Below are 18,170 nucleotides of genomic sequence, written 5' to 3'. Positions count from 1 at the left end.
GCTCCTGGACACTAAAATTCTTATTTTAAAAATTAAAAAACATATATTTTGCATTTTTTCTTACATATATGCATATTTATTATGTACAATTAAAAATAAAATTTATTTTAATTTTAATGTGATTAAAGTAACTTGCTTTTGTTTCAGATGTGAATCGACAGAAGAAGGATTTATTTGGTTTGTGGAATGAAATTGAGTTAAAAAAAGGGGAAAATGGAACAAACATTTGAATAAAAAAAATTTGATCAAATTGATTTTTTGAATTTATACTTTTTGCAATTATTTGAAAATGTAGAATGTAAATGAAATTACTTTCTGAAACTAAATGAATTTTTATTTTTATTTTTTGTCTTTTTAAATATAAAATTTTCAAAACTAAAAGATAAGACAATATTTTTGTGTTTTGCTAAAAAACTAGAAAAGAAAATAAAATTATTTTCCAAAGATGAACCATACCTTTAGCATTGATGTGCTCCATTGTCTAGAGTTACCTACAATTCTTACTTGTTTTTCAAGTCTCAAAATACTAAAATTTTCATGTGTTATATTTCGTTCAACTCTGAAGATACTAAAACTTTTGTGTCATATTTTACAAGGATGATGCTGTGGAACAATTGTTTCCTCGGATGCTAGAGGAGTTGGTACTTGGGTTTGGGCCTATTGCCCAACACAAACTTAGAAATTGACGATTATTGGTAGGACTCGGCTTGTCTTCTAAATTGACGATTCGAATTCTACTCAAGTTGAATTATACCAAGAGTATTTTAAAGACTCAAGTTCAACTTGGTAATAGTACTAGAGTTGGGCTTCGAGCATTTTTCAAGTTTTTTAATTTTATTATTTTATATTATATAATTCTAGTAATATATATTTTTATAAATATATTTAATATTATATGTACATTATATATTTTTATGCATGTGTTTAGCATTAATTCATAATCGAGTCAAGCTCAAGTATAAGAATTTGTAGCCAATTTGAGTTCAAGTTTTAACAACTTTGAGATTGATTGAGTTTGAGTAAAATTTTGAGCTTAACATTTTTAATCAAGTCAAATTCAAGTATTTATTGTGTCAACTCGACTCCAATACATCCCAGAAGATTAATAGTGTAGTTGCCATGTGAAAATAATTTTTATTTTTCATTTTGATTTCCTAAAGAATTACCAAACAATAAAAAAAGCCCGAGAGAGAGAAGAATAGCACATCTTGTATAAAATGATGAATGGGTCATCTCTCAAATTTCCATACAACATCAAGATAATAAAGTGAAGTTAGTATAACCAAGAATAAGAGACTAAAATGTAATTCAGGCATCCTTAGACTTGCCTTTCTTCCAAATCACTAAACAATGTACTTGCAGAACAAAACTGATACGGGCAATCACCGGGGCAATTGCATATCAAACTCCAAACACCACAGAAGCCATTCTTGCCTATTTGTTCTAAATGCATCCTCAGCTTTGAACCCGGTCTTTCCAGTACTGCATCTTACGTTCGGCCACTCTGTCGTCAGAAGGAGATCAATCATCTGCCATGAACTCACAAGGTTCTATTGCTCTTCACTATAAGCTAAAGCTCCTAATGGATGGGCAGAAAATATTTGATACTCCTATTGAAGAGTGATCTCAAAAATAACCCCTTCAAGATTTCCAACAACAGATCGGGTCCCAGGCACCTCATTTACCCGCATTCCGTGCCGAACAGCTTCATCAAGAACCTTCACATCCATCCTGCATGGAAAGAACCTTAATCATGTAAAAAATACACATATTAGGAAGAAAACTCCTTGTCAGCATACCTATGATAAGGGGAATGAAGAATCTATGACAGTCTCTCTGGAATCACAACAGACATTGAAGGATCAATTTGATTAGGATGAAAAAGGCAATGATGAAATGTCAAGAATTTTGAAGTACAGTAAAACACTGAACTTTCATCGGATGACACCAAAGCAAGGTAATCCAAATAGTTGAGTTGGGGAAACAGGGTTGTGCACAAATTAAATCATTAATGCTTAAGCCGTAGTATGTTAGTTTCTCCATTCTGGGATTTCCTATTGCCACCACTGCTCCTCGATCAGGAGGTGTGAAGAAAATCTTACATTTGTGAATTGAGTACTTACATCTTAGCTCGAGATACATAGGCTAGTATGAATTTGCATTGACCTTGTCCCCGGGTGCGGAGAAGCTCTCCCACAGTACCAAAAAGCAAAGGAACACTGGATTGTTGGAAGCTTAGATATTGTCAAAGATTTTTATCATTCAAATTTTCCTTTGAAGTTTTCAATATTGTCACCCAAACAAAGAAAAATGAAAAGGAAAAAGAGGATCGCAGATATCAAAAAACCAAGCATAATATGTGAGTCTTCCTTCCCATATCTACATTCCAAAGCAACAATGACTGGCAAATGTTTGACTTAATGTATCAGAAACCCTATTTTGTGCAAACCCAGTTTCTTAGCTCAGTTGGATCATTAAAAATAAATAAAAAATAAATAAAAAACAATTAGTATGAAGAACAAGCAACAAAAGATACAATTTCTAAGGTATGACCCTGCCCAGTTCTTTTAAAAAAAAAAAAGCAGATTTAATTTCAATTTCCACAGCTACAAACACAATTTTTAACAGGAATGGAGTACCAAAAACCAGGACGAACTAACAATGCACAATCAGCCAATAGTACGATTCTGCTCTATCAAAACCAACCAAACATGTTCACCCCACACTATGCTAGCAACTCATGATGATGATGATGATGATGCTGATGTCAACAAAAACAATTGGTTTATTTTTAAAATTTAGGACAAAACTAACCTATGCATTACAAAAACTTAATATTCTAAACTATTATTAAGAATATCAAAATTCAATTTAAATTCTATGAATAACAAGAGAGATTAATTTTGAACACTGAACGAAAATGGAATGACTTCATTCTCAACAATGCAATGCCCCCCTTAGAAATGGACATGAGCTTGCAGGGTGATTTTTTCTGCAGGTTCCACTTTTATTTAGTCTATTACGGATCAAAATAATGACAGACATTTGTAGATCATTTTACTATAACGGTGTAACCATCAATCTGAATATCGCTTGAAAGTTGAAAGATAAAGAATACAAGTAGGATATATATGTCAGCCCCAAGAACCAGATCAAATCCCCTTGGGTGCTTTTGTAAAATTTGGTTGATGTGATCTGAGTTTCCCCATTCTAGCCTCTCAACTTCCAATCCTGGAGATAAATGTCATGAATTTAAAAAACAAAAATGAAAGACATTGCCTAACAAAAAATGTGTCTTCACTTTTTAAATTAAATTTCCTTACCAGCACAAGACTTAGAATACTCAGAAGATGATTGGAGCTCAATATTTTTCTTGAGGATCTGATAATGTAGGAAAAACATACAGTTACTACACAAGAACACTAGATACAAAATGTTTCAAGTGTTCAAGCAATGAGATTCAACCACAGGACCTTGCCTTGATTACTTCTTCATTATGATCAGTCAAAACAACTTCACAGCAAAATCTGCTGCTGAGAATTCCAGTGACACCTGTGATTCAAATGCCAGTAATCGTTTCAATGGCATTTTGGCCATTTTAGTTTTTCAAAATTTCTGAATTTCTTGTTCATTTACAAACTAGAACCCATGCCAGGGAGGGGGAGAAGACCCTTTTTTTCGGAAAATGAGGAAGAGATGATGATAATTTCATTTTTTTTTCTTGATTTCTGATTTTGTCATTCAGGCTTAAATCTAAAACCAATGAAGCTAAAACGAGAATTATTTTTTAGAACTAATGAATTGATGTTAAGGACATTTTTCCATTTTGATGTCTCGCACATCCTATCCTTGGTCACACCAAATGAACAACAGGATAGGCTAAGAGCTATAGTATCATTTTTACCTCCCACACCAAACGTGGTATGGGATTATTATTCTATCCGATCCAGTTCTGTAGCATTAGCTCACTGCATCAAATGCACCCAAAAAAGCTAGGCCTAGAAGCCACATCTAGCAAAAACTAGATTGTCACATGAATTGCATCTCTCATATGAAAAATAAAAAATAAACCAAGATATGAAAAAAAAAAATGAATTGAAACAAAACATGCTCACATTCATGACCCACCATGCCCCACTCCCTTATTATGTTACACATACATGGTGGTTAGAGTGCAGTTTTTACCAATGCTAGAGATAAAAATAAGTTGATTCAAAACAATGTTTGCCACTTAAAGTGGGATGTAAGAAAGGAGCACTCCTACAGTGTCATGCAATGGCAAACGCCTGTCAATTGAAGAGTAAGTTCTACAAGTGAGTGGTAACATCAATTTGATAGGGTGCTGAGCAGTCAACAGACATTCAGATAGCATGTTCATAAAAGTGGATTTGAGAAGTGTGATGGGGAAAATGACATGTAAGCAGTGTATAATTTCATGAAAAGATAGGGACAAAGGTAGGCATTACTTGAGTCGAGACATAACAAGATACTTTGTGGTCATGTGCAACAAATTTTAAAAACTCACACAAGCCTGAAGGAATAATTTGACTCGAAAGTGGAAGACCAAAAAGGATGAGTTACAAGTATTCAGAAAAGGACGTGTTCTGTAAATATACCTCCAACAAAAAATATGTTCTAGAAGTATATGACTTGGGCTGGGGAAGACCAGAAAGGATAAGGTACATGTTTTGAGTAAAGAATATAAAGATGCATTCAAGTATGACCTCCCATAAATTATGATCTACATTTTGTGCGACAACAACAAAGATTCAATTGGTGACACAAAATAGTGGGAACAACAGCAGTCAAAGTTTTATTTTTCAGTTTCAACTAAAATTTTGAGGCTTAAAAATATGGAAATTTCAATATTTCAATTTCACTTTTATTTAAAAAAGATGGAAAGTAGAAGTGAAACAAGGAATTTTTTAGGAAATTTTAACAACTGTTAATAGATATAACACTGCAAAATTTAGAACTAAATTTTATGTAAAAAAACAATGACAAGCACGTGTGTGCAATAACAGTAAGACAAGAACCCAAATATTTATTAAAAATATTCAAATACAACTAACATAGAAACAAATATTCGTATAAAGTTTTGTCGTTAATATCTAAGATCATTTTTGCATTAAATTTTAGAATTCATAAAGATATCATTCCTATCCTTCTTGTAAAATTTTTATAATCCAAAATCAGTGGAGGATTTATTGACTATTTCGTTTACAGTTTTTGGCAGGAGTAGTGATGGTTTGGCTTCGTGGATGTGGAAGTTTTTTGCTATTCTATGGGGTATCTGGTGGTAAACAAATGCTCATATATTTACAAAGAAAAAGATGACTTGATATTTGCTATGGGATATGATTCAGTATATGACCTTTCATGGGATGTGTTGTTTGGATTTACAACATGACTGCATGGTTGTGTTATTTTGATTGTATTTTTATCTTCTTTTCTTTTCTCTTTTATTCTTCTTAATAGGATTTACGCTCCATTTTGTATATTCTTCCTTCACTAACAAACTCTTTTCTTTTTCTATCAAAAAAATCATCTTCATTATCAATAGATAAGAGAAATTATTAAGACAGAAATTTCAACTTCAAGGGTTTTCAACCTCAAATTTCAATTTCAAGGAAATTTTGTTCCATAGACAAATTTTTTTATGAATTTAACTGAAATTTCAAGTTTGCAATAAATTTCACCATTTCGAATGATTTGCGAGACTTTCAATGGAAATTCTGCAAGAAATTAATCACGATTTCAATTTCAATAATGGTGCAAAGTGGAAATTGTAACAGAAATTTTGACAAATTGTGGAAATTTAAGACCATGACAACATTATGGAGCTTAGTTTAATATTTTTATCACATGCAAGAAAACATATATTTCTCATAGAAAAATAAGAATTCTAATTAAAGGAGAAAGAATGTATAAAAAGGAGCATTAGAATCTTCCCAAGAAGAGGAGAGGAAAAAAAAATTACAATCAAATAACAGAATAATCCAATGACACTGTAGATTCGAATAACACACCCCCTTAAACCAACCTGCTGTCAAAGCCCATAAGGGGACCATGTATTGAATCCTAACCCAGAGCAGACACCAAGTCATCTTCCCGGTAAAAATACAAGCAATCTATTCCAACCCAATATCCTACAAACCAACAAAAAAATTCACACCCCCACAAAGTTGATCCGTCTCTATTCGAACCAAATCATGAAATGGAAATAGCCAAATGAATCCTCCATTGACTCTAGGCAAACTTTGTACTCAGAAAAAAAAAACAAAAAACTTATTACAGATCCTCCTTGAGAAAGAAAAATGCAAGAAAATATGAGAGGCAGATTCTCAACTATCAAACAAAGAATGCACACATCCAGTGAAAAAGCCTCAGAAAGAAAAATGAAAGCTCTGGATTATTTGTTTATATACAGGAAAGAATTTAGATCCCAGCTTCTTGTACATCCATCCATTAAGCATTTTTATTTTGTTATATATCCACTCATTATGCAATATTGATACTCCAGTTTCCAAGATCGGTAAAATTGATAGCAGAAAAGGAAATTTAAAAGCCTCTTATGCCAGCACTTACCAACACCGGAGCCTAACTCAATAACCGAACATCCACGAAACATCTTTGTGTTCTTTGAAATATAATCATTCAACAGCATGGCACCAGGCCAAACCAACTGCCCTGTCAGATCAAAATCAGCTGCTCACAAGTAGTTAGTATATAGTGTAGAATAGTATATCAATGGACTAGAAAAGACAAGATAAAGCACTGAGTAGAAGTTGGAAGAGAAAAAACTTGAAGGAATATGTTGCCACATGGAAAAAAAATACAAAGCCTGATCAGCAGGCACAAACAAAAAGTCCCAGCTGATCCCAAATCCAACCATTACAATCATTCATTAGATCTAACATTCTTAGACTCTTAAACATTTTTTTAAAAAAAAAAAATCAACAACTTGCTTTATATCAAGCTGGATGTTCTCAAAAACTCTCATGTTCCTAGCCTTCCAAATGGCCGCCAAATCCGCTGCTAAAGCTAAGGCAGAAATGGAACTCTCAAGAATCTGGTTAAATTCATTAGAACACTTTGCAGTAAATCTCAGAATAAAACTTACAACTGAAAAATAAATGATTTCTGGATTAATTTTTTCCACAGAAAAGTAAGCATGCAGAAGCAGTTCTCAAACCCATTGAACCAGCTTATCAAAAGCAGAAAGTCTATTGAGCAAGGCCAGCTGAAATAAAAGCATGCATTGAGACATTTTTTTTAAACCAACTAGAACCCCTCCATTGGACCATGGAAGCTTTATCCCTCAGAAAATTCAAAGCAGTTCCAAGAGTGAACACACCTGAAGCATCAACCCTCCAGTAAACTTTAGGAATCACACATAGATCAGGAGCAAGCTCAACTGAGTTTTATAATTAAAAAACCTGAATAATAGGAGGAGAACTAGGTCTCAGCCAACAATTATCATTCAGCACTAAGTCAGCAACTTTAGTTCTTTCTGCAGTCCAAAGTCCAGCACTACCATGCACCACAATACTGGAAAATAGACCCAACCGGATGCCAATTATTGAAAAACAGCAAAGTGCCATTTCCATTTCCCACTAAGCATTAAATACGAGGAAATACTACTCCCCTTGTGCTCAAAATTTCCCTCCAAGACCAAGTGCAGAACTCAGGAATCTTAAGAGCCCAAACACTCTTTCCTCTGAACTTGAAAGAATAGGCCAAATGACCCAAAAGAAACATTTGGAAGCAAAATTATTCCAACAGTTCTGAAAATTGCAGCTTTATTCCATCTCACAACCAATTTATATCCAAACCCACTTTCTCAAAAGGCTTACAAACATCAAACATTTAACTTTACAGCCAGCGGTGCTCCAGTCATTAACTTTCCACAAAGTTGGAAGAAATTCTTTACAAGATAAATATAAGCATATAATATTCAAGTATATTAACTGAAAAAGGTAATAAGCCCTAAGGCAGTCAAAACTATTCCAGATGGTGGGTTCTGATGAGTATGGAATTCTTAAGATTCTAGAGAGCCCAAATTATAAACCACATGGTTATTCAAAATAGGTATTCAGCTACCCACCCTATCAAACATTCTTCAACTATTCTTTTTTCAAAGCTTCGAATATATGGCACAAAGTCACAAACACATGGGTGAATACAAGTTTATATGTTTCTATCAAGCATATAAGTTGATTTGCTCCTAGGTGTATAAAAGTACAGTAATGGTCTGACCATTCTTACAGGTATAACTGTGAGCATGGAGGTCTTCCACCCACCAATTTTATATTAGCTTAAATTATTGAGATTTATTCACTGGTGCATTATTTTTTGTTGGCATTAATGGGTGAAGATACTGGAGCCTTGTCTCCCATTATGGCATGACAGTGGAGTGCATTGATGACAATGGAAAATAATGGAGCTTTTGTTTGCATGCATTAGTGAAAGATACTACTTGATAATGGAGGCCTCACACAGCTTCTCCCATACAGATTTATATATATTATGCATGGGATGATGGAGAGTATGGGGCACACCCACACTGCAGGAGGTGCAAGGGTGTGTGGCAGTGCTGTGCGTGAGTGGTAGTGTATGGGACGCACGCACATGCAGCAGGAAAGGATGGACTGCAGTGCTGTGCGTGGGTGTGTGGCAGTGAAGGTCACTCTGCAATCTCTCATTAAAAGGCATCCCGAAGAAGAAGAAAATGGACTTCTGGCTTAGCTTTGTTGTGCATTTTTTTTTCTCTGAGTGTTATAAAAAAGGGTCTAAAAGGGGTTTTGGGATTTTGAGTGAGATAGCGACAAATGCTCCTGTAATTATTTCAGTTCCATAGTGAATCATTCTCGCTGCTCTCCTCTCGTGGACGTAGGCAAATTGCCGAACCACGTTAAATCTATGTCACTTTCTTGTCTTTGTTTTTCTCGCACTATTTTATTTCTCCATATCAGCATTTTATTTCAACAATAACACTCCCTGTTCTACTGCGATTTATAAAAAAATATACCTATATGAAATATTCAGTAAAATTATCTTCTCGCATACTTATATTGTTGCTATGATCATCCATTTCTAAACAAATCCAGTGCATTGATTTAGAATGTTATGTACCTAAATATTCCTTTTATCTAGAAGAATGAGATTAGCTGGGTAAACTAACTTGGAATCAAACTACAGATTTCTTCACATATGTGATAAGTCCCACGTTTTATTTTTAAATTATTAATTTGGGCACAGTTAATGATTAAATAAAACAACTAATCTTAATTGATTCACACAATTTTTAGCATGTTTTCTAAATGTTTTTCTTTTGCCCTTCTCTCCATTTGCTGATACTGCTCCTTTCTTATTCTTTTGAGAAGGAATATTGGAAATGCAAAGCTAAATGAAGTGTATGCAACCATAATACAAGAACCCACAGTAGCCATATGCATACCACACACATTTCTGGGCACACAATATTACGAATTGAAGATTCCCAGTCTTCAGTTCCAGCTCAGACTCCAGCGCTCCCTAGCTCACACCAGAAACCTGAAGGAATGGACCCCACATGAATGGCTTCAACAAATCTGTTATTCCTTTTTGCTCGAGATTCTCTCATTTTGTTATTCCTTCTCCCTAGTTATCTAGCTCATGGTGTACAGTTCTAATAATAAGAAAACATGACGAATTCTGGAAGTCCTTTTATCACCTCATCACCTTCCTCTATTTTCTATACTGATCTTTCTTCTTCCAGTGCTCTCTTTTGTTTCAATTTGTTTCATGGTATCAAAGCCAGATTGGTCTTAATGGCTCGAACTGACTCTACCAATTCCGATCAAGACACCAATCAAAACCAAAACAAAAACACCAATTCAACAGCCTCAAACCATCCCTCAAACCATCTTGATCCATCACAGCCCAGCAGCCCATACTTCATCAGCACTAACGACCACACTGGAGCTTTACTCGTCACGCAAGTGTTGGATTCCAGCAATTATCATCCTTGGGCAAGATCAATGAAGCGTGCCTTGCGTATTAAGAACAAGCTGGGTTTCATCGATGGCAGCATTTGTGAGCCAACTGATCCAGACAATCCCTTGATGGATCATTGGCTTTGATGCAATGACATTGTTATTACTTGGCTGCAAAACTCCATGTCGGTTGACATCAAATGCAGCACCCTGTATGCAGAAACGGCACATCAGTTGTGGGTTGAGCTTGAGCATCGTCTAGCGCAGCAAAATGCCCCAAGGATTTATGAAATCAAACAAGGGATAGCTGCCTTGATGCAGCAACAAGATTCGGTGAGTTGTTACTTCTCCAAGCTAAAAACACTTCTCGATGAACCATGAATCCATCCCTAACTGTAGCTGTGGTGGCTTGAAAGCAGTAATCAAAAATCAACAAAGGGACTGGGTAATGAAATTCCTAATGGGACTCAATGACTCCTACAAAGGTTTGGAGGCACATATATTGCTTATTAAACCTTTTCCCAATTTGAATGAAGTTTACTCAATCATCCAACAGGAAGAGAAGCGTAGAGAGATATCCTCTGACCCTTCTCCCACTGAACCCCTCGCTCTCCTGGCCAAGGATAGCACCAGACAGCTCACACCTCAAAATAGCTCTCAAAGACGTGACAAATACTACTGTTCTCATTGCAAAATTCATGGTCACTCTCTAGAAAGGTGTTTCAAGGCCAACCCCAGCAAACCAATGTGCAATCACTGCCATATTCCTGGACATACTATAGAGAAATGTTATAAACTTCACGGCTATCCTCTAGGGCACAAACTTCATGGTAGGATTCCACCTATTGGCTCGTATGCTCATCAAGTTTCAGCATCTCCTCTACCTGTTCCAAAACAAGGAACTCATGCAGGTCAAAGCACTATAACCCAAGAGCAATACCAGCAACTGATGGCCATGCTCCAGCAGACCAGTCAAGCCTCGGTTCATTCTGTTCAAACTGCTATTGCTACTCCTCATGATGCACACATTCCTCAGTTCTCTGGTATACCTCTATGTCTCTCAGCTTACACCACCAAGCCCAAAGATATTTCAACTATTCCCTGGATAATTGACATAGGTGCAAGAGATCATATGATCTGTGCAACCTGCTTCTTTACTTCCATAACAGCTCAGGTCTCCTACTCAGTAACCTTGCCTAATGGAGAAGCTGTTTATGTGACCCATATTGGTACAATGAGACCAACAAAAGATCTTATTCTTCACAATGTCCTGTGTGTTCCATCTTTTTCCTTTAATCTCATCTCTGCCCAAAAATTGGCTCACACCTTGAAGTGTTGTCTCATTTTCTTATCTAAAAATTGTTTTGTTCAGGACCTTTTGACTTGGCGCACGACTGGAATGGGTGAGGTGAAGAATGGGTTATACCATTTGCTGCGGAATGAAGTCTCTGCAGCACCTTTGACTCAAGCCCTGTCCAAAGTCACTAACATACCACCAAAAGCAGCTGCCATTACAAACAGCTAGAGCCTGGACCTTTGGCACTATCGCCTAGGACACCCTTCATAAGTAAAATTAGATTTTCTTAAACTTGAACCTGTATGCAAAACTTCACTAAATGCTAAGCCTTGCTTTGTTTGTCCCTTAGCCAAGCTTCACAAGCTTCCTTTTCCCTGTAGTCAACACAAATCTGAACATCGTTTTGAACTCATTCATTGTGATCTTTGAGGGCCATGTAATGAAGTTTCTTATGATGGTTTCCGATACTTTCTTACTATAGTTGATGACTTCAACAGGTGCACCTGGGTATATCTTTTGAAATTTAAATTTGATGCAAGTTCCACCTTAAAAGGATTTTGTGCCCTGATAGAAACTCAATTTGCAACCAAAATCAAAACCATTCGAAGTGACAATGGAGGGGAGTTTGATCTGAAACAATTTTATCATGAGAAGGGCATCATTCACCAAAGAACTTGTGTCGAGACCCCTAAACAAAATGCCACAGTTGAAAGAAAACACCAGCACATCTTAAATGTTGCAAGAGCTTTGAGATTCCAAAGTGGACTTGCTATCAAATATTGGAGTGACTGTGTGCTGACAGCAGTCTACCTCATTAACCAAACCCCATCTGTGATCTTAAAGTCCAAAAGTCCTTTTGAACTCCTTTTTAAAGCCAAGCCTGCATATGCCCACCTCAGAGTCTTCGGTTGCTTAGCCTTTGCCTCAACTCTTTCAAATAACAGACACAAGTTTGATGCTCAAGCTAGAAAGTGTATTTTCTTGGGATACCCCTTTGGGGTAAAAGGATACAAACTGTTGGACCTCCAAACTAAAAGAATCTTCATCTCAAGGAATGTCGTTTTTCATGAAGACATTTTCCCCTTCCAATCTAGAGAAGCCACTTCTATCCCTACCACTCAGCTTCCCTTTCCTCAACCTACTATTATGGACTTCTCCTATGCAGACTCTCCTACACCAACTAAAGCCACTGTAGAACCTAACAGCCCACAAAATACACCAACTCAGCCTTCAACATCACCTCAACCTCCTGGTGAGACCTCAGACCACACTATAGGCAGCCCTCATCTCCCAAGGAGATCTACTAGAACCAAGAGGCCACCATCCCACCTTGAACACTTCATCTGTCAGCAAGCTAGCTCCGCTAGCTCTCTCACCCATTCACAAGAGTCCAACAAGGAACGAGGTTCTGCAGCTCTAGGTAGTCCTTCTCCTCTCTGTGCCACTTTATCTTATCATAACATTTCACCTAAACACAAAACTTTTGTCACCTCAATCACTAAAAACACTGAACCTCATTCATATCATGATGCTGTTGAGAATCCTAATTGTGAGAAAGCTATGTAGATTGAGATTGCAGCTCTTGAACAGAATAAAACCTAGGTTATCACTGATCTTCCTCCTGGTAAGCAGGCCATCGGATGCAAATGGGTTTACAAGATAAAATACAATGCTAATGGGACCATTGAATGATACAAGGCCAGATTGGTCTACAAGGGATACACACAAGAAGAAGGCATAGACTATCATGAAACTTTCTCCCTGGTAGCTAAGATAGTATCTGTCAGAGCCTTACTAGCATTGGCAACAATCAAAGGCTTGCATTTACATCAATTCGAAGTCAACAATGCCTTCCTTCATGGTGATCTTGATGAAGAAGTATACATGAAGTTGCCACCTAATTATCCCACATCAGATCAAACAAAGGTCTGCAAGCTGCTTAAAAGTTTATATGGCCTTAAAAAAGCCTCGAGGCAATGGTATGCCAAACTGTCCTCCTTCATCATCTAGCATGGTTACACTCAATCTAAGAAAGATTATAGCTTGTTTACTCGAATGTATAATGGTTCCTTCACTGCCATGTTGATGACATAATTATGGCCAGCAATGACAGGAGATCTATTGAAGAACTTAAGGGAGCTTTGAGTGAAAAGTTTAAAATCAAAGATCTTGGGCAACTCAAATACTTTCATATCATCAAAGTTGCACGATCAGCAAAGGGAATTCATCTTTGTTAATGAAAATATGCATTGGACATTCTATCAAATACGGGAACCATTGGGGCTACAATTGCTAAAATCCCCTTGGATCAAAATCTCAAGTTGTCAAGAGATGAGGGAGAACCTATTGGAGATCCCACCATTTAAAGAAGACTCATTGGCCGCTTAATGTACGTAACCATCACTCGACCAGACCTCTCTTATTCTGTCCAACTTCTCAACCAATTCATGGGAAATCCACGAGTCCCTTATCTAAATGCAGCACACAAGGTTCTTAGATATATTAAGATGGCACCAGGTCAAGGACTCTTCTATCCATCAGATTCCAGTTTACAGCTGAAGGCTTATAGTGACAGTGATTAGGGTTCATGTCCTGATAGCCGAAAGTCCATAACCGGCTACTATGTTTTTCTTGGTTCTTCTTTGATCTCTTGGAGGTCCAAAAAGCAAAACACCGTCTCCAGGTCTTCTGCAGAGGCAAAGTACAGAGCCATGGCAATGGTATGCTGCGAATTGACTTGGATCCTTTACCTTTTGAATGATCTCCAAGTGCCTCATCCTCAACCAGCCACTATCTTATGTGATAACCAAGCTACCTTACACATTGCTGCAAACCCAGTATTTCATGAACGCACAAAGCACATTGAGCTAGATTGTCATCTTATTCGCGAAAAAATTCAAGATGGTAGTCTAATTACTCACCATGTCAAGAGCAACTCGCAAATGGCAAATATGTTCACCAAACCTATAACCTCTTCCTTATTTTATTCTCACCTGTCCATGATGGGAGCATCTACACTCCATCTTGCGGGGGCTATTACGAATTGAAGATGCCCAGTCTTCAATTCCAGCTCAGACTCCAGCTCAGCTCCCTAGCTCACACCAGAAACCTGAAGGAAGGGACCCCACGTGAATGGCTTCAACAAATCTGTTATTCCTTTTTTGTTGTTATCCCTTTTTCTTTTTTTTTTTGCTTGGTCAGTTATTTTGTTTGCTCGAGATTCTCTCATTCTGTTATTCCTTCTCCCTATTTATCTTGCTCATGGTGTACAGTTCTAATAATAAGAAAACAGGACGAATTCTGGAAGTCCTTTTATCACCTCATCACCTTCCTCTGTTTTCTGTACTGATCTTTCTTCTTCCAGTGCTCTCTTTTGTTATAATTTGTTTCACACAACTAGTAAACTTCTATATAAAAAGTATTACAATCAAAGATATCAGCAATTAGAGCAAATGGATTTGTTTTTTTTTTTTTTTTTGCAAAATTTTTGAAAAAAAATAATTCCAGAAAAGGGGACTCACTTGAAGCTGATTGGAGACAAAGGAGCTGAATAACTTGCGACCCGAACGTAAATGTAGTGAGCTGATAGCTGCACATTACATCAAAATTAGACAGCGAAGGGAGAGCAATTATTTCAGAGAGAGAGAAAGAGAGAGAGAGAGATACTCGTCGTTGATGAAGAAAGATTCGTCCAAGCAAACAGTATCATCTTCTGCTTCTACCGTTCCCATCTGTTTCTGTGAGGACAAGGGTTTATCCTCCTCGATACGATTTCTTGGCTGCTGAAGCAAAGTGAACAAGCAGAAAATAAAATCAATCCAGATTAAGGAATGGGATTGGCTTATTCCAGTTTCTCTGTTTGGCTTAATGCTAGGTATTTTTAACTTTTTATTCCCCCTTTCAATAGGAATCTTAATCCGAGTTTTTTACCAAAATATTAAAAATAAAACAAAAACAAAAACCACAAAAATAGAGAAAATGTGGAAAAATTACAAAAATATATCCAATCAATTTTTCAAAAGTCAGTTTAGATTTAAAAATAGAAATAAAAATGTCAGCATCATGTCCTTGTCAGCCGCATATAAAAGGCAAAAATAACAGGGGGCTGGGGATAGCGCTAACGCTAGTCAACACTCGGTAACTGAGGAGAGAGGGGGAAGGGCATTAATGGGTGTCAAGGGGAATTAAAAGATTGAAAAAAGAAAAAAAAAAAGGAGGTAGGGGAGATGCTACAGGGAAATAAAAAATTAAAAAAATAAAAAATAAAAGTTGCATGCATATAAAAATTGAAAATTAAATTATAATAATTAATAAATTTAATTGTTGTTATTATTTTGTCATATAAAATTAGTTATTTTTTTATTCAAAATTCATAATACATAAATTTTCTTTTATTTTTTAATTGGTAATTTTCATTTATTTAATAAATAAATAAACATAAATCAAAAGCAATTTCACTATATTTCTATTCATTTTTTACAAAAATATTAAAAACAACTTATGTTTATTTATTTATTAAATAAATTAAAACTACTAATAAAAAATTAAAAGAAAACTCATGTATTAAAAGAAACGTCGCTAATATTTTTTCGAGATAGTTTTTGCGCGAAAAGTGATTTCTCGAATTGGTTTGAGCAAGAAAATTGGTTTTTAGCAACAATAGTACTGTACATCGAACCATACCCGACATCGAAAAATGCGGATCGTACCCGACATCGAAAAATGTGAACCGTACATTGAACCGTACTCAACATTGGAAAATGTGAACCGCACATCAAACCGTGTCGGGTATCAGGGAAGCATGCACCGTACATCGAATTGTACCTCGACATCGAGAAAAGTAAACCGTGCATCAAACCGTACTCGACATCGAGAAGCATGAACCGCACATCTAACCGTACCCGGTATTGGGAAACATGCACTGTACATCAAACTGTACCCTGACATCAAAAAAAGTGAACCGTACATCGAACCTTATCCGACATCAGGAAGCGTGCACCGTACATCAAATCATACCCACATTGGAAATGTGCACCGCAATTTGAATCGCACATCGCGAACGTGCACCGCACATCGAACTATACCTGACATTGAGAAACACGTATCATACATCGAATCAAAAATTGACATCAGGAAACGTGAGCCATACATTGAATCTACCCGGCATCGAAATGTGTGCACCGTATATCGAGAAATGTGCATCATACATCAAATCGTATTTGAAATCGAGAAATACGCACCGATGTAAAAAAACATGAATCGAATATCGAACTGTACCTTGATATCGGGAAACGTGAACCGCACATTGAATCATTCCCGACATCAGGTTAAGCGCACTGTACATCAAACCATACCCGAGAAAATATTAGCGACGTTTCTTTTAATACATAAATTTTCTTTTAATTTTGTGTTGGTCGTTTAATATATTTAATAAATAAATAAACATAGGTTGTTTTTAATATTTTTGTAAAAAATGAGTAGAAATATAGTGAAATTGCTTTTGACTTATGTTTATTTATTAAATAAATTAAAACTATCAATAAAAAATTATATTTATTAATTATTATAATTTAATTTTCAATTTTTGCATGCATGCAACTTTTCTTTTTTTTTCCCTCATGCCATTCTCCCCTCTCCCCTCTCTTCGGCTGCTGAGCGGCGTCTCCCCCACCCCCCACCCCTTTTTTTTTCTTTTAATTCCCCTTGACACCCATTAATGCCCTTCCCCCTCTCCCTCCTCTTTCCCCTCTCTCCGAGGTTTCCGAGCGCTGACGCGCGTCAATGCTGTCCCCCAACCCCCCTTTTTTTCTTTTAAATGTAGCTAACAAAGACATGATGCTAACATTTTTTTTTTATTTGAAAGCCCAAACTGACTTTTGGAAAGTCAGCTGGATATATTTTGTAAATTTTCCCCATTTTCTCTATTTTTGTGTCTTTTTTTTTTTTTATATTTTGGTAAAAAAACTCATCATAATTCGGATATGTCTATTCGGGAATACACAAAATTTAGGTGGCACTTACTTCGCAATTGAAACCGAAACAGGAATTAGAAATGAAATGCACTAAAATCGAAAATGGTTTTCCATTTTGTTCAACTTATAATTAAAATTAAAATCTTAATATATAGTTGGTAGATGCAAACAAAAGAACTCGAATCAATGTAATTTTTCAATCATGTCCAAACATGTCATAAAATTTTATTTAATTTAAAAAATAAATTAATAATATGATAAATGTAATCATAATGTAAAACAATTATATTTATCCTATGTTTGAAGAAGTCTTTAATTTAAATTTATATTGGATTTGGATAAAATAAAATATAAAATTAAATTGAAATTTATCTAAATTCATCCAAATTCAAATCCAAAATTCATACTCCCAAATGCAACATAAGGTCAAAGACATTAACCTGACCTCCCATTTAGGTTTGATAAAAAGATAAGGACGTCCCTAAAAGTTTCAAAAATCTCAAAAGATGTGTGATCTTAAGAATTCCAAGGACCTCCCCTAAGATTAATCAAAAAGACACAAACCTAAGGGTGGCAAAACGAGTCATGACCCGCCCATTTAAACAGGGTCGGATTTATGAAAGTAACCCATTTATAAATGGATTAACCCGGGTTTGGGGTGGGTCACCCGCCAGGTGACCCGTTGATTTGCTTGCCTGAAGGTTTCAAAAATCTCAAAAGATGTGAGATTTTAAGAATTCCAAGGACCTCCCTTAAGATTGATAAAAAAGACACAAACCTAGGGGTGGCAAAACAAGTCATGACTCGATGGGTCACTCGTGACCTGCCCATTTAAAACGGGATCGAATTTATGAAAGTCAAACCATTTATAAAAGGATCAACCCGGGTTTGGGGCGAGACACCCACCTGGTGACCCGTTGATTT

General features: G+C 36.1%; 1 protein-coding gene across 1 annotated transcript; it reads right to left on the bottom strand.

The window, feature by feature from the left end:
• Window positions 1-1,193: 1,193 nt before the first annotated feature.
• LOC131149587 (uncharacterized) lies at window positions 1,194-15,165 on the bottom strand. The gene is made up of 8 exons (XM_058100169.1): window positions 14,941-15,165; window positions 14,796-14,863; window positions 6,589-6,708; window positions 3,479-3,552; window positions 3,324-3,381; window positions 3,130-3,231; window positions 2,124-2,235; window positions 1,194-1,731 (listed from the first exon to the last, which is right to left on the bottom strand). Exons 1-8 carry the CDS (start codon window positions 15,003-15,005, stop codon window positions 1,611-1,613), a joined length of 720 nt encoding a protein of 239 aa, XP_057956152.1. The 5' UTR covers window positions 15,006-15,165; the 3' UTR covers window positions 1,194-1,610.
• Window positions 15,166-18,170: the final 3,005 nt, after the last annotated feature.

The sequence above is a fragment of the Malania oleifera genome, chromosome 2, assembly GCF_029873635.1.
Source record: "Malania oleifera isolate guangnan ecotype guangnan chromosome 2, ASM2987363v1, whole genome shotgun sequence".
Classification (NCBI taxonomy): domain Eukaryota; kingdom Viridiplantae; phylum Streptophyta; class Magnoliopsida; order Santalales; family Ximeniaceae; genus Malania; species Malania oleifera.
This window is presented reverse-complemented; position numbering and strand designations above follow the sequence as displayed.